This window comes from Pterocles gutturalis, unplaced genomic scaffold, assembly GCF_000699245.1.
Source record: "Pterocles gutturalis isolate BGI_N339 unplaced genomic scaffold, ASM69924v1 scaffold46444, whole genome shotgun sequence".
In the NCBI taxonomy this organism is placed as follows: domain Eukaryota; kingdom Metazoa; phylum Chordata; class Aves; order Pterocliformes; family Pteroclidae; genus Pterocles; species Pterocles gutturalis.
The window spans coordinates 3,712-17,675 of NW_010137423.1; the positions used below are offsets into that span (position 1 = coordinate 3,712).

The 13,964-nt window shown below is 40.0% G+C and overlaps 1 protein-coding gene across 1 annotated transcript in view; it reads left to right on the forward strand.

Moving 5' to 3' along the window:
* Positions 1-1,640: 1,640 nt before the first annotated feature.
* Positions 1,641-13,964, forward strand: part of RGCC (regulator of cell cycle) — a gene marked incomplete at its 5' end in the record, with an annotated part of 37,716 nt that continues 25,392 nt past the window's right edge. Inside the window, 3 exons of the mRNA XM_010082604.1 lie at positions 1,641-1,707; positions 6,078-6,185; positions 7,706-7,768. Of these exons, the coding sequence (XP_010080906.1) occupies positions 1,641-1,707; positions 6,078-6,185; positions 7,706-7,768 (238 nt within the window). The remainder of the gene's footprint in view (positions 1,708-6,077; positions 6,186-7,705; positions 7,769-13,964) is intronic.

The following is a 13,964-nucleotide window of genomic DNA, read 5'->3' on the forward strand; positions in this document are numbered from 1 at the left end:
TATTTACAACGTATGTTGCTTGTGTTAAAATAGGCTTTGTGTTAGTGAGTGCTGTTCTGGCAAAAGCCACCAGTGTAGATGTGACTATGTTTATGAAACCTTAGAGGTATCATTTGCTTCTTGTGTGTTGGAATAAGCTTGCAAAGAAAAGCGCAGGCTTGCCTGTGTAACTTGTATGTCCACTCAGTGCATTGTGTTAGTACAGTATATGGCAGTGTCAGGATGGTCTTAGAAGTTTAGGCTTAGGATAATGAATAGAAAGTTGGACTTTATGAGAGGTTGTGAAGGGAAGTGCTTTAAAATTTCTTTTGCCAAAGCTATTACCAGGAAGAGCTAAATGGTAATCTGTTGTTGTGCTCTCAGAAATGTTTCACAACTCTGGATGTGTTTTCTTGAGATAGGTTCAGCTTCCAGCCTCTCTGTTAAGAGCATTGCAAAATAAATGCATCTATTCAGATCTCACACTCATGCAGCTCGCAATGTATCTTTGTAGTTATTTTTAGGAGTGTGTAAATGCTTGCTGACAAATACCTCCCGGCTTTTAAACACAACAAAAGGCCCTGAGTGTATCTAGAACTCTTAATTTTATAATTTCAAAATCAGGCAGGTGCAGGTGTACTAAGGGGTTGCACAATGCCAGCGTTTGTGGTTACATGCCGTGGATGTCTCCATGAGGTTGTGCCAATGCTTCTGCTATATAGAAGTAAAGCCACTGTTAATACTGCAGCATTCATCCTGAAAAGCCCATTTACCTTTGCAGTTGTGCAATATGTGATTGTAGAGAAGGTACAGAAAAAAGGTAACAGAAATTATTGAAGACGTAAAATAGTTTCCAAATGACTAAATAGACTGTGACTGTTGGCCCACAGGAGAGATGCCTTGGGTGGGGACAAGCTAGTCTTCCAGAAAATCCTGAGTGACATTAGGAAAATGACTGCTACCTCACCCAGTATGAGGAAATCAAATTAAACCAGTGTGTTTCAAAGAAATAAGAAGAGCTATTTCTTCTCATGGTGTACAGCTAAACTGTAAAATATATTGCCTTAAGGTATTGTGGATGTTAAAAGTTTACATACGCAAAAAATAACTAGACAAAATCACGACAGGAGGGATGGGGCCATCAGGGACTGCTGTAGGCTGATGCTACAATTATCTTAGGAAGCATACTGATCTGTGCGTTGCTAGAACTTGGTAGAGTTTGTCTTGAAATTATCAGCATGTGGCTGCAACACTCTTAAACTTTTCTATGAGCATCTGCTAGAGTTGCTGTGAGAGACAGAATGTGGAATAGGTGAGCCTTTGGTCTTAGCAGCAAATCCCAGTCTTAAATGATGAAGAGGAAAACATTTTAAGGAGATAGGTCTGTTCTGTGAATTTCTAATGGCCTGTCTCTAACAAGGAGACAATACAATATTTATAATGAAAAAAATAAAGCAAGACTCTCATGGAGAAATAACCTTTTATTAAATCATCTGAGAAATATTTAATTAAATTACTGATACATCCGAGGGGGAGGAAACCCAGAATTTTCAGGTGCCTAGGCTTCTCTCTGGCTATTTCAATTTAATGGCAAATATGCTTTTTTTTGTAAGATTTCATATTCTTACCTCTCCAGTGTACCTGTTTCTTTCTTACACTAGGAGAAGGGGAAGATTGGAGTCGGAAATGCTGTCTCACAGATAGTAAGCGTGGTGGGAGAGTGGGAAGGTGAGCCTTGTACATTGTGAGAAGGCATGCTTGTATGTCTGAATTTCTGGCTTCCTAGATCACTTCCTTTCAACTATATGATTTTAAATCTTTTAAGTCATGAAGCCTAGATATGTTGATAGTGAAAAGGTGTGATTTTTGTGCCAGTGTTGGAACAGATGTTAGCTAGGCAAAAAGCCCACAAAATATAAACAACGCAGCCAAGTGTAACTGTGATTACGATGAAAATAAACACTACCCTTGAGGGCTGCAGCATATGTATTGTGAAACAAGCTTTTTGCATCATGAATATTTCTCACTTCTACTGATGGCATTAGAAATTCCTGATTTTTTTTTCTGGTAGTTTTTTTAGAACGTAGGCCCTGTTCTGACTAGGAATGAGCTGTGCAGTCTGTTCATTAAATGCTGGACTATTGTTTTATAATAGATTCATGGTGTGTAGAGATTTAAGTGGAATTTTAAAGCTCATCTCTGAAAACTTTAGGGATGTGATTTATTTTTTCCCCTAAAACTTTCCCCACTGAAAACTGCAGTAAAAATTTACCAACTCCAGTGCTCTTTAAAATTGTATCCTGATAATATTAAAGAAGTTAGACAGCTGAGCTTTTCCATTGTCTCTTTTAAAATGAAAAGTTTGACGTTTTCCTCCTTCAGTTAATTACTGCCCAGAACCTTTCAATTGCTCATTTCAGGGGGACATTCTGTATTTATGTGGTATTGCCATGGTTTTTCTTAGTGGTTTAACCCTGTACTGGAACAGCAAAGGTCAATAGTAACTACAGATTACTTTGCCAAAGTAAAATACACCCATATTTATTCCAACCCCCTAATTTTGCAGCTATTGGCTTAGTTTGACTCATGTAAATCAACCCAGTAGCTTCACTCTCAGATTTTAAGGCTTTTTTTTTTTTTTTTTTCTTCCCAAAAAAAGAGGCCATTTTAGAGTGTGGTGTGTTGTTGGGCTTTTTTTGTTTGTTTGTTTTTAACAGCCAAAGGGTCATAGTTTATATGTGTGCATAGGCAGTAGAATCAAAATGCAAAGTGAAAAATAAGTAATGAATGATGGATAAACTTGCATCACAGTGGGAGAGAAGAGGCTGGATGAGGAGGGACAGCAGCAATGAGAGAACCTTGGCATCAGCCTCTGGTTATTGGGTTGCAATGGATGTTGTATTTGTGTGGCAGTGGGCCGTTATTGGAGGTGAATGAGCAAATCTTGGCCATGGCAGCTGGTAGAGAGCAAGGACTGAAGTGTCCTTTTCCCAGAGCTTTTTGTCCTACAGCCACACTTTGCCAAAGCAGGTATTTTTGTGCGATGGATATCACAAGTGTTTTTTTTAACAGCATATTGTTTTCAGCAGTTACAATGACCTTGATGTCAGAGTCAATGCATTCCTTCCCATCATCAGAATTTCTGCTGCTTGATGGAACGTGTATGCCACAGCCAGTAGCTAAAGTATGTTTTTGCTTTTTGAGAACGATAAGTGTTGATATTTTCCTGAAACTATTAATATTATACCCCATCAGAAGATAACACTGTTTTGTGAAAAGATTTTACCTTTTGAAACTGGAAGAAAAACATTCAGATATTTAAAGCAGCAGTTCTGTCTTATTTTCTCTTTGCCCAGCTGTGAATATTTCCCAGCATAAGGTTTGTGAAAGTCAGTATGAAAGAACATTTTCTGGTTTCAATACATTGTGAGGTGGACAGTCAGTATTTTCAACTCTTTGTACGAGAAGTATGGAGAGAAAGCCACAAAAAGAATCAAAGGTGACTGCTAGCTCAGATGTGTGCATGGATATAAGTCAAAAATTGTGTGAGTAGTTTGTGGCAAATTTAAATGGATTATTAAACTTTTTGTAATTTGAGTTGCCCTCACAAGCATTCACAAAAAGAACGTTTTATTCCAGCTATAAATAAGAGCAACCAGAGCTTTGGTTTTGGTGTATGAGAAGCATTGGTTTGTAATATAAATTCCCAGCATCTCTACATTTGGTGTCTGGATATTAGTAGCATAGACTCCACATTAAAAGTACACTCACTTTTATAACCTTTAATTGTTCTCTGGTTTACTTTTTCATTAATTCACCTAGCTTTAAAATACAAAATCATTTGAAAGCTCTTGTTCTGTTCTTTTCAAATATATTACCTGGACAGTGTTTTATCTTTGATCTGTTCTGTCAGTGTTTCTGTGAATTGTACACTTGGCTACAGGAGTGTTTGTGCGAGGTGTTCTGAGTTATTTGGCTTTTCTGTGATGGTAGGGGTTTTGTCCTGAACAGCTAGAATTTTACATTCTGAGTTTCTTGGTCACTAGGGTTTGCATCTTGGCTGAAAAGAAAAATGTGGTTTTAGTAGAACGTTGGTCTGTAAGCTGATTTCAGGAGGAAATTTGTAATACCTCTAGCTGTTACTTTCAGTCCATTAACGTATGGGGTTCATATTGCATAGCACAGCACTGGCGGCACACGTCACTGCAGAGCAGTGTAGATTCCCCTGCCCTTTTAGGTTGTTTTTCATGTTTTTTAGGAGCTACTTTTAAAATAGCTTATTTTTCCATTTTTCTGTCTAAAATTACCTCAATTCTACATTGTATTATTACAATGCAAAAATTCTGCATTTTCTTATCTCTGAAGTTTCAAGTAGATTCAGTTGTGATCTGCTCAGGTTTAGAGAGCGACTGTTCTCAGGCACTGAGGAGTGAAGCTAAAGAAATTACAATAAAATGCTAGCATGAAGAAATGTACCTCACTTTCTAAACATGAAATCCCAACTGGTGGCTGATTTGGGCAAGCAATAGTCCCAAGTAACAGATGTCATTCACATCATGGCTCCTGTTTGCCCAGTGCTGCAGGGAGCATGTGCGCTGCCTGGAACAGGATCCAGGCTGGTTAGAGTGAACTGTGACAGATACAGGCGTGCAGAAGAGGAAGATATTCCAGGTTGAAGCTTCTCTCAGAAGCCTCTTCTGTGTGTATTGCAGCAGAGGTAGGCTTGGAAACTAGCATAGAAGAAACAATCAGCTTGTGGCTGAGGAGGCAGCTGACAGCCTTAGTAGATGCGCTTGTCCTGTCTGGTCTGATTTGTCACTGTGTCTGTATACCCTTATGAAAGGTGTTCTTATGCTGGTAAGGACTGCAGGCTAGAGGAGATGGTGAGTGGACACACACTCTTCTTCCCAAAGATAGAGGGGAGCTTATGGTAGAGGAGTAGTCAGCTGGGGGATGGTCTCTGTGTTTGATATCTGCAAACATGGTGGCAGCGTGCAGTGAAGGTGTGGATGTGTGGGTCTTGGCAAGGTGAGCTGCAGTCCTGCCCCTTTTGCTAATTCAGCAAGACACCTGAGGCAGTCATCTCCTGGCATAGCAAATGGGACAGGTGTCCAAGGAAGCGTGACAATTCTGGCTTGGGTGGACTTAATGCTGCAGTGTAACTGCCTGGAGCTCCAAGGACAAATGCAATGTGTGTTCCTGGCCTCAGTGGAAAGCAGTGGCAGTCACCACATCATATAATGAGACATACATTTATTTCCTAGGAAATATGCCAAATAAATTGAGACAATTGACATGTTCGTGTTGCAATGGTTTCTTTTTGTAGAACTACAGTTTTCAGGTCACTGGCTCAGAACTGCAGGGACCAGCAGTTTTAGTGTCTCTAGCACAATGACAGTTCTTCCTTCCAATGGAGCTGTGACTAATACTTTGTGTGCACTGTGCATCATGGACCTCCTTTTTTTTTTTTTTATGAAAAGAGACAAGATAAAGATCATTTTTTGAAACTTAAGGCCTTGTCTAAAATCCAAGAACATCAGAACAGCATTGGAACCTTTCCCGTTGCTTTCCCTGGCATATAAAAGCTTTCTTTGAAAGACCACCTAAAATAAGACTGCAGAACATCTTGTGTAGAGATTTATTGCTTTATGAACACCAGAGTGACAGAATAAAAGAAATATAAAAATGCCATACAGTTTATCTAGAGCACAAGACCTGAAGCAGCAGAGTATGGAGAAATGGGTGTGTTTGCTTCAGGGATGAGGACAACGCTGAATATATTCTCCATTCTAGGGGACTGTCCCTGTCATGGAGCTCTTCATTCAGCTTTAATAGCTTTAGAAAAATTTAGATAACCATAATTGTCCAGAATGTTGTGAATCAAGCAGGTAATACCAGGCCTAATTTAGTGGATGTGAAATAATTGCCATTCCTGTAATATTTTCCAAATGATGCTGACTGCAGGGCTTTAAGTCTGTAAATTTGAGTTCTACAGATGTTGAAGCCAATGTAGGAAATGTCCCATTTCTCTCTTTTTAATTCTATTGCAAAATTGCAGAAGGTGTTAATTTTACTTTATAATGTAACTCTTTTTACAGGTGCAGATTCACTCTACAGAAATAGTCTCAGCCTCAGTGATGAAAAGCTGAACTCTCCAACTGCATCCACTCCAAGCTTGCCATCTCCATCAGTAACTCAATGTAGAGGTAAACATAATTTTAACTGTTGGCATTTCTTCCTAATTCTGAACTACATAGGCTTGCTTCTGTGAGCCAGGATTCACATGCATAAATTGACTCTTTTTTTTTTTTTTTTTAAAATGGCAAGAAAACTAAGGATTGCTGTTAAGAGATCAAAGTTATATTGTCTTGATTATACACAGCAATAGCGCACTACGTCCACAGTTCTTTGCAGGTGACCTGGCAACTCTTTTGTTTTTTTGAAACACCAAGCTAAAGAAAATGACAGAAAATTTTCTGGTTGATGAGGAATCGTAGTACTACTTAAGGAATACCTCACTTAAGAATTAACTGGCGTTACTTCTGACTTAAGCAACTAAGTAGCTTAAGTGTCCTCTATATATACAGAAATACTTATCCTGAATGCAGAGGTGCAGCAGGTGACTCCTGCAAAACCATGTGCTGCCATTCAAGTTAATGTAATTATTCAGATCTGTATGGACCTTGCACTGCTGATACAACCCATGCACCTAGTAGTTCTTTCCTCCTTTGTAGCTATACTGTTTCAGAGTGGCTTCTGCCTTGCAGCTGATGTAACTCCCCTGGAGCTTGTTTCATTCCCATTAACGTTGGTATATCTGCTCCAGAGTTAATCTATAAATGAACAGACATACATATGTACTACATGGTGCTTTCATTACAACTAGTCTTCCTAGATTCATGCTCAAGAGTTTTTCATGCTTCATGTATTTTCCACATTGACCAGTCACAAAAAAACCCCAACAAGTAAAATGTTTTGTGTTTTTTTTTTTTTTTTAAATTAGCATGATACTTGGGAGAAATTATGAGTAATAGTTAATAAGAAGTAGCAAAAAGTCAGTTAAACTGGCAGGAAATACTTGGCAAGGAATTACACTTAGGTCAAGATGCTCTTCCTGATGAGAAGACGGAAAGACAGAAATAGAGTTGGAACAGGCTTGGAATAGACCACAGAAGTTAGATAAGGAAGCCACTTGGAGTAAAACTAGATTGAACGGAACCAGTGGTGTTCTCAGGAGTGGAAATTTAGGTGAATGTTTGGATCCAATTTTATAGCGTATGGACCAAGATCAAAGGATCTGACATCACCCACTGATACTGACATGATTTAAGAAGTTTAGATTTGGGCAGGACTGGGAGCTAACAGGGTAGGATTTGACTGGGGCCATGAATGCAGTATCTGAATAGATGCAATAAGGAAGAATCCCATAGTAGCAAGGACATGGAATGGTTGACCTGTAGCTGTTTTTCTCCACTTCAGTCTGTGCTTTTTAAAGAGACTAAACAGGGGATTGCTTTCCTTTTGTCAAATAGAAAACTATAAAAACTAGAATTTTTCTAGTTTTCTAGGAATGCATTTGGACACTGCAGCAACTCTATTCTGATAAAGTAATCCAGAGAATGTTTGATACCACTGAAGATGTTTTGGAGGATTGAGTGGTTACAGTGTTTCTTTTGGCCAGAGAAATGTTCTGTCTAAGCAGTACTGACTGTCTCTTAAATTGCAGCAAAGCTTGGAGACACAAAAGAACTGGAAGAATTCATTGCTGACCTTGACAGGACACTAGCAAGTAAGTAGACCTTAGTGGGCTGTATCTCACTTGGTACTTTCAGAATGATGAAAGCCTGTGTATGGGGGGAAAACGGAAGGGTAGCCATAGTTTTATATAATGTGGCTTAATTTAGTTTGCTAGTCCTGTGGATCATTATGTGGGTAAGAAAGCAAAACTAAACTCTCATCTTTGCCTGAATGTTCAAGGTATGTGGTTTGGCTTGTGTGACAGAGGCTGTTGTCTGATGAACCTTTATTCCCACCTCTCGGGCAGCAGCAGTTCAGCCCTCCTTGACAGTGTGTAGATTAAATAAACACATCGCTTTGGTACATACTGAAAACTTGTGTAAAAAGTGGGTTTTTTTTTCTTCATTATAAGGCTAAGTAACAGAGGTGAGTGATGATTTTTTTTTTTTTAATTCTAGACTTTGCTTCATGAAAAAACTAAGGAGCAGATATCTATATCTGTTGGTGTAAATTAAACATCAAAATCCTGGTTGTTCTTGTCTCTACCAGGAATGAGACTTAGATCACTATTTCTGTCACTATCTGGAAATTGTATTTTCCAATTATTCTACTAGGTTTGTCATTATGATTTTTTTTAAAGAGAAACAACAACAAAACCAAAAAAACAACCTCCTATTCCCCACCATGTATTCTGTGCTATTAGGGACATGATACGGTTGGTTTTTTGTGTGGTGGTGTTTGGTGGTTTTTGGGGGTTTTTTTTGGTACAAAACTAGACTATAGAGCCCCAAACAACAGATTGTAGGACTAGAGCTAAATAACACCATGAACAAACAAACAAAAATTTTAAATCAATTAACTATGAACTGAGAGTTTCTTGTATTTATTAGGTATTTTCCCTTCCCTGTAATTCTTGAAGCCTTGGCCATCTGCATTGGACTTAAGACAGCTGCCCTTATGAGCTTCCTGGTTCCCTGTCTTCTTACTTGTGTCTTAGTCCTGGTTTCATTTATCTTAGTTGAAATGTATTTCTAGTTTCCTGACTTCTGTCATGGATGCATACTTGAGCTAACTCTGTCTTTACCACTGAAACCTAATTGACTGCTCTTCTGAAAAACTTCTGAGTTTGAAGGTTTGTGTAGAACAATGAAACCCCCAAACCAACAAATATTTACATAGCTCTATCTTACACAGTGTGTTGGAGCTAACTCTTAGGGGGCTGTCTATAGTATCTTGGTTTCATTGTCCTCTTGCAAGGCACATCTAAGCTGAGGCCAGGGATTGCCAGCTGCTTTAGGAGGGTTTTTCCCCAACTGATCTAATCTGGTTATTTCAGCAGAGTGTCATTTTTACAGTGTCACTTGTTTTACAGTGATACACAATCTTTATCATATGTTGAAGTTCTGGAGAAACTTCCATATGATATTTATCATCACATTTTTGAGGAGGAGTTGTATTTATATGCTTGAATTTACACATAACTTTGTACAGATGCCTTTTCAAGCCTGCTGCACTTGTTAGAACAGTAATCATCTGAAATTTTTATGCAGTAACCTTTTTGGCTCTCATGTTAATTAAAAAAATGCATCGTTTTGGCCTGTCAGGCAGTCCAGCAAGCTGGTGTCTGGTGTGTCAACAACGTGCAATCTCATTTAATGTAGGACTGAATGATCTTTTTTGTTTTGTATTTACAGGTATGTGAAATGAATGTTTGGCGTTGTGCTTGCCTATGAAAGCCCTCTGAAGGATAAGTGACATCAATCACCAAGAACTGCTGCCCTTGTCTGATAACTTTACTACCCCAGATATTCACCTTCTGAACATAACCTTTGTAAACTCCTACAAGTATTTAACTGGCAACATCAGTTTTATTACATTGCAGCAGAGGGAATAACTTAAGTGTCACAGCTGTATTTTGCTTTAAAATATAGCTTGAATTTTAATTTAAAGTTGCTTTTATGAAAATATATTTGTAATTTTATATAGTTGAGAACTTATAATGCTTTTTTCCATTGTAATATATTTTTGTATGCAAATAAACCCTTCACTGGAATCCAGATGTCTGAACAATTCATATGAACATGTGAATTTTGACACAAAAGTACAAATCAAGGTCTTATTGAAAACATCAAGCTTTATAATATCTGAAAAGGGTGTATTTCCTGTTAGGCAAAATGTGTTATGCTGGCTTCATGTGGAACTTCATATTTTTCTTTTCCAATTGCCTAAATAAGAGAATTTCATACCATGTAATACTAATACAATTAGGAGAACAATAAAATTGGTCAAACTGTTACTTCAGATTTGGTTTAATACAAATGAAATAACACTTGACAGTACAGATTTGAACAAAAACACCTATTTTGAAACCCTATGTAAAAGCTAGCTTTAAAATTACATACCATTCTCCATGAAGTACTAATTGGGGGGGTCAGACATGTCAGCTCATGGGTTTAAAGGTATGGAGATCCTGTAGCACTAAGCAAATACTTAAGTGTCTGGATGTTTCTGATACCAGACCCTTGAGACCAAACCAGTCTACCACTCTAAAAAGACTTCCTGGCTGTCAGTGTGATGCTGAAAGAGTGGAAGGTGAACCCGTATTTTTACAAGGAACCTAATTCTTTCCATATGCATTAGGCACTGGAGATGTCATTACGTGAGCTCTCCTCCAGCTGCTGCAGGCATTACACTTTCCTCTGCTGTCCGAGTCACTCATGTGATTGCTCTCTAATCTGTTCAGAGCAAGGGAGATGGGCTCGTTTGAACTCCAGGTCTTATTTTGACCAGAGCAGGCTCGTGAGCAGTTTCATGAGTGGTTCAGATATTGTGTCCCCTTGGTCTGTTATCATCTTTGAATGTTCCTGTGCCTGGAGAAGGATGTGTCTGTGCCTGTGGCACAGCTACCAGCCAGTTGCTTTAGGGACCTTAAAGGATGGATTTGGACCTGTCTTCTGCAGCTGGGGGAAAGTCTGCTGTGTATTTGCTAATGAGAACATGATGAGAATGATACAAATCGAGCTCCCTGCTTTGGATTTTCTAAAAATTTACCAAAACGTTTGGGTCTTGTTAAACACCGTATGATTCTTCCAGTTTTAGTAATTGGTAAGAAGATGAAATTATGACCTGGGTACATTTTAATGACCATCTTGAGGTTGTTGTGTGGATTTTTTTTCCTTCTTTCAGGCAGATGAGCAATGTAAGGTAGAGTATTTTTCTGAAGATGAAAAACTCCCTTCAACATTTCCTACTGCATCTTCAGTTGGTAAATTGTCCCATTAGAATAGAAATGGAGTGAACTGATTCAGGAGGGTGACGTTTCATGTTACTCTAAATGAACTGTAAAGTCTGTGAGGGAAGGTGGGATGGTTCAAGCTGGAGACAGTGATGGGTTTCTGCATGCTCTGGGACCTTCTCAGAGGCTCCTGCACAGCAGGAAACCCATTTTGAGTGGCAAGGTAGGCTTGGTCTGGCAAAGCCAGAGCACTGTGGAAATTCTCTGCCACTACATGATAAACACACAGGAGCGATTCCTCCTTGTGGCTGCCTCTGTGAAACTGGGAGAGGAGCCTGGCCCTTCTTGCTGGTCCTAGATACAAACACATGTGTTACTGTGCAAAGCCAGGGAGGGGGTTTCCCCTGGCTGGTGTAGGACTTGCATGGGGAGGGAGAGGCACTGTGCCTTTGAGGAGAAGCTGAGGGAAGGGGAGCCAGGAGAGCTCACACTTTTCTTTTTTAGAAACATCATTAGCAGAAGGCATGTTTTTAAAGCTGCCTGAATAGCAGCAGCAGTTTTGTCTGGCTTTCTGCATTTTAACATTCTTTTGTAGGGTGAACAATGAGTGGTGGTGAAAGGTGGATGTGACTGTCCCCAAGGCAGAATAACCAGACTAAGCATGTGTTAAATAAGCCATGAGGTTCAGAGGAGGCCACCCCAAGCGATCGTGGGGTACAGGGGAGATGGGCAGCTGTTTGTTCCTCGGTTCCTCAGATCGGACTGTTTGAGGCGTTGGGCATGAGTCTTTCACTTTCCCTCTGCACGGTCAGTGGTTGCTCCATCCCGTTGAACACTCTGGGCCTATAACCAGTATTTAAAGCAGGATGTCTCCCTTTATAGAGTGACGTCACCAGACTAGAACACTGCTTTGGAATGGCAACTCTTTGTCCTTACAGACACCCAGTTTTGAAGATTTTTCTGGTATAAGCAAAGGTTTAAAGCAAGGCGTGTTCCTCAGTTGGGGATTAAGTCACCATCTGTTTGGGTTTTTTAATCTTGTTTATGCATGAGCGGGTGGAGACTTCTGCTTGCTTATACAGCAGTCCTGGAGATCATCAACTGCACAATCTGTGAGGCTCTTTTGCAGAGCTGTTGATCTGAATTCTCTCCAGTTTGTTATGCTCAATTTTGAATATCTTGCTGTGTCAAAAGGAAGGCACTAATGTAGATGTCATTTCACTGAAGTGTGCTTATGGCTTAAGTTCATCATCTAATTACATATGGCAGTGAAAAATGCATTGCTGAGAAAAGTGCAATACTCTATTCTGAGTGAGCGTTGCTGCAGGCTGCACTGTCCTTATGGACCTGCCTGACTTTTTAATCCTTGTTTTGACCTACTCATTGTGCTGTGGTGCTGAATTTGGATTCAGAAGAGAGTCTCAGCCCTGTCGTGCAGACGCTACGCATCCAGAAATGGAAACAAGGAGCTTAGACCAAATAGCTGTATTGCTGCAGCTTAACATGTGTAAGGTGGTGCAACAATTATTTGCACACATGCTGTCCTGGGTTAAGCTTAACCCAGGACATATGCTCTTTACCTATTGTAAATTCAAGGTTAAATGGATTAATTTAAACCTCCATCACTGAGGCTTGAGCTGATGTGTCTTATCTTGGCTTTGCTGTTGACTGTGTGTGTCCTGGGTGCCATCCCCCAGGCTCAGCTGATACGTGGTAACTCATTAAGCTTGGTAACCTGCTCATTTTTCTGAGCCCTTAGTAGAAGAGACAGAAGAGCCAAAGGAGGTTTTTTTTTTTCCCTGGCTTCATGTATGTGTGTAGCTGCTGTTGATGTGCTCAGCCACACTCAGCCAGGTGAGTTTTTGGGAGTGAGGAAAACAGTTGCGTTGGCAGTGATGGAGGTCACTTACAGGGAAGGGCTCAGCCCCTGCCGGCTCCTGCAGCCTGTTGTCCTGGTGCCTTCCCTGCTCCTTTGTTACTGGTATTTGCTTTGCAGTACATGCTGGGTGTGGAACTAATTTTCAGCGGGGTTGCCTAATGCAAAGGGTCAGAGAGGGGATGAGAAACCATGTTCACAGCTTCACAGTTTCATTTAAGCCTTGGTTGCAGTAGTGGATGTAACCCACATAGAGTGCTTCTGCCTGCCGGGAAACATTCGTGTCTGCAAACACAGTTTTTTCAGTTTGTATCATTAATTGTTGATTTTAGATCATTGTCCAGCTGCTTCACACCCTGCGAGAACTGAAAAAAATTCACCAGTGGGAAAGGTGGGAAAGGTCCACCCAGCATGTGTGTCTGTAGAGGAACTCGGATGGAGTTCATCTCCAAGAGCGTTCAGCTCAGATGGACCTGGTTGACCATCCAAGCGGTATTTGCACCATGCTGGAGCCCATCTTACATGAGATTTCATTTATTTGAAGGTGCCAAAATGTGCTAGACATGACATCTGCTAGACTGCTGGAGAGAAATTTCCAACATTGTCATGTTTGGAAGCAAAGCGAGTATCATCAAGCCAGCAGCTCTTGAACTAAATCCAGCTCCACATAGTAACAGCGCAAACTCCGTATTCTCAGCAGGGAAAACTCCTGTTTTCTGTGTTACTTTCTACATTACTGACTTTATTGCAGCCTGGCTAACAGCTCTAGCTGTCTAAATAACTTCACAATAATGTAAGATGATCCTGGCTGCTATATCTCATCGGTTTAGAGTTGTAAACCAGATCTTTTCAAGACCCTTTTCTTTCTTACAGATTGGAAGCTATCAGTTAAATGCTGTAGGTTGGCTTGTGGGATTAAAACAGGCCAGTCAATACAAAGGGATGCTAATTCTTTTGTTGCTTTTGCTCTTTCATGTCTATGTTTTGGAAACTAAAATATTCATCAGTTCAGCTCTAAAAAGACTACAAACAAGAGGCCTGTGCATCCGTTCTCCCAAGGCATGCAGAGCTCACTGGCTTCTCTGGGAGGCTTGAGGATGCTTCAACAGGCTTCAAGCTGGAAGTGAGTGTTGCCTT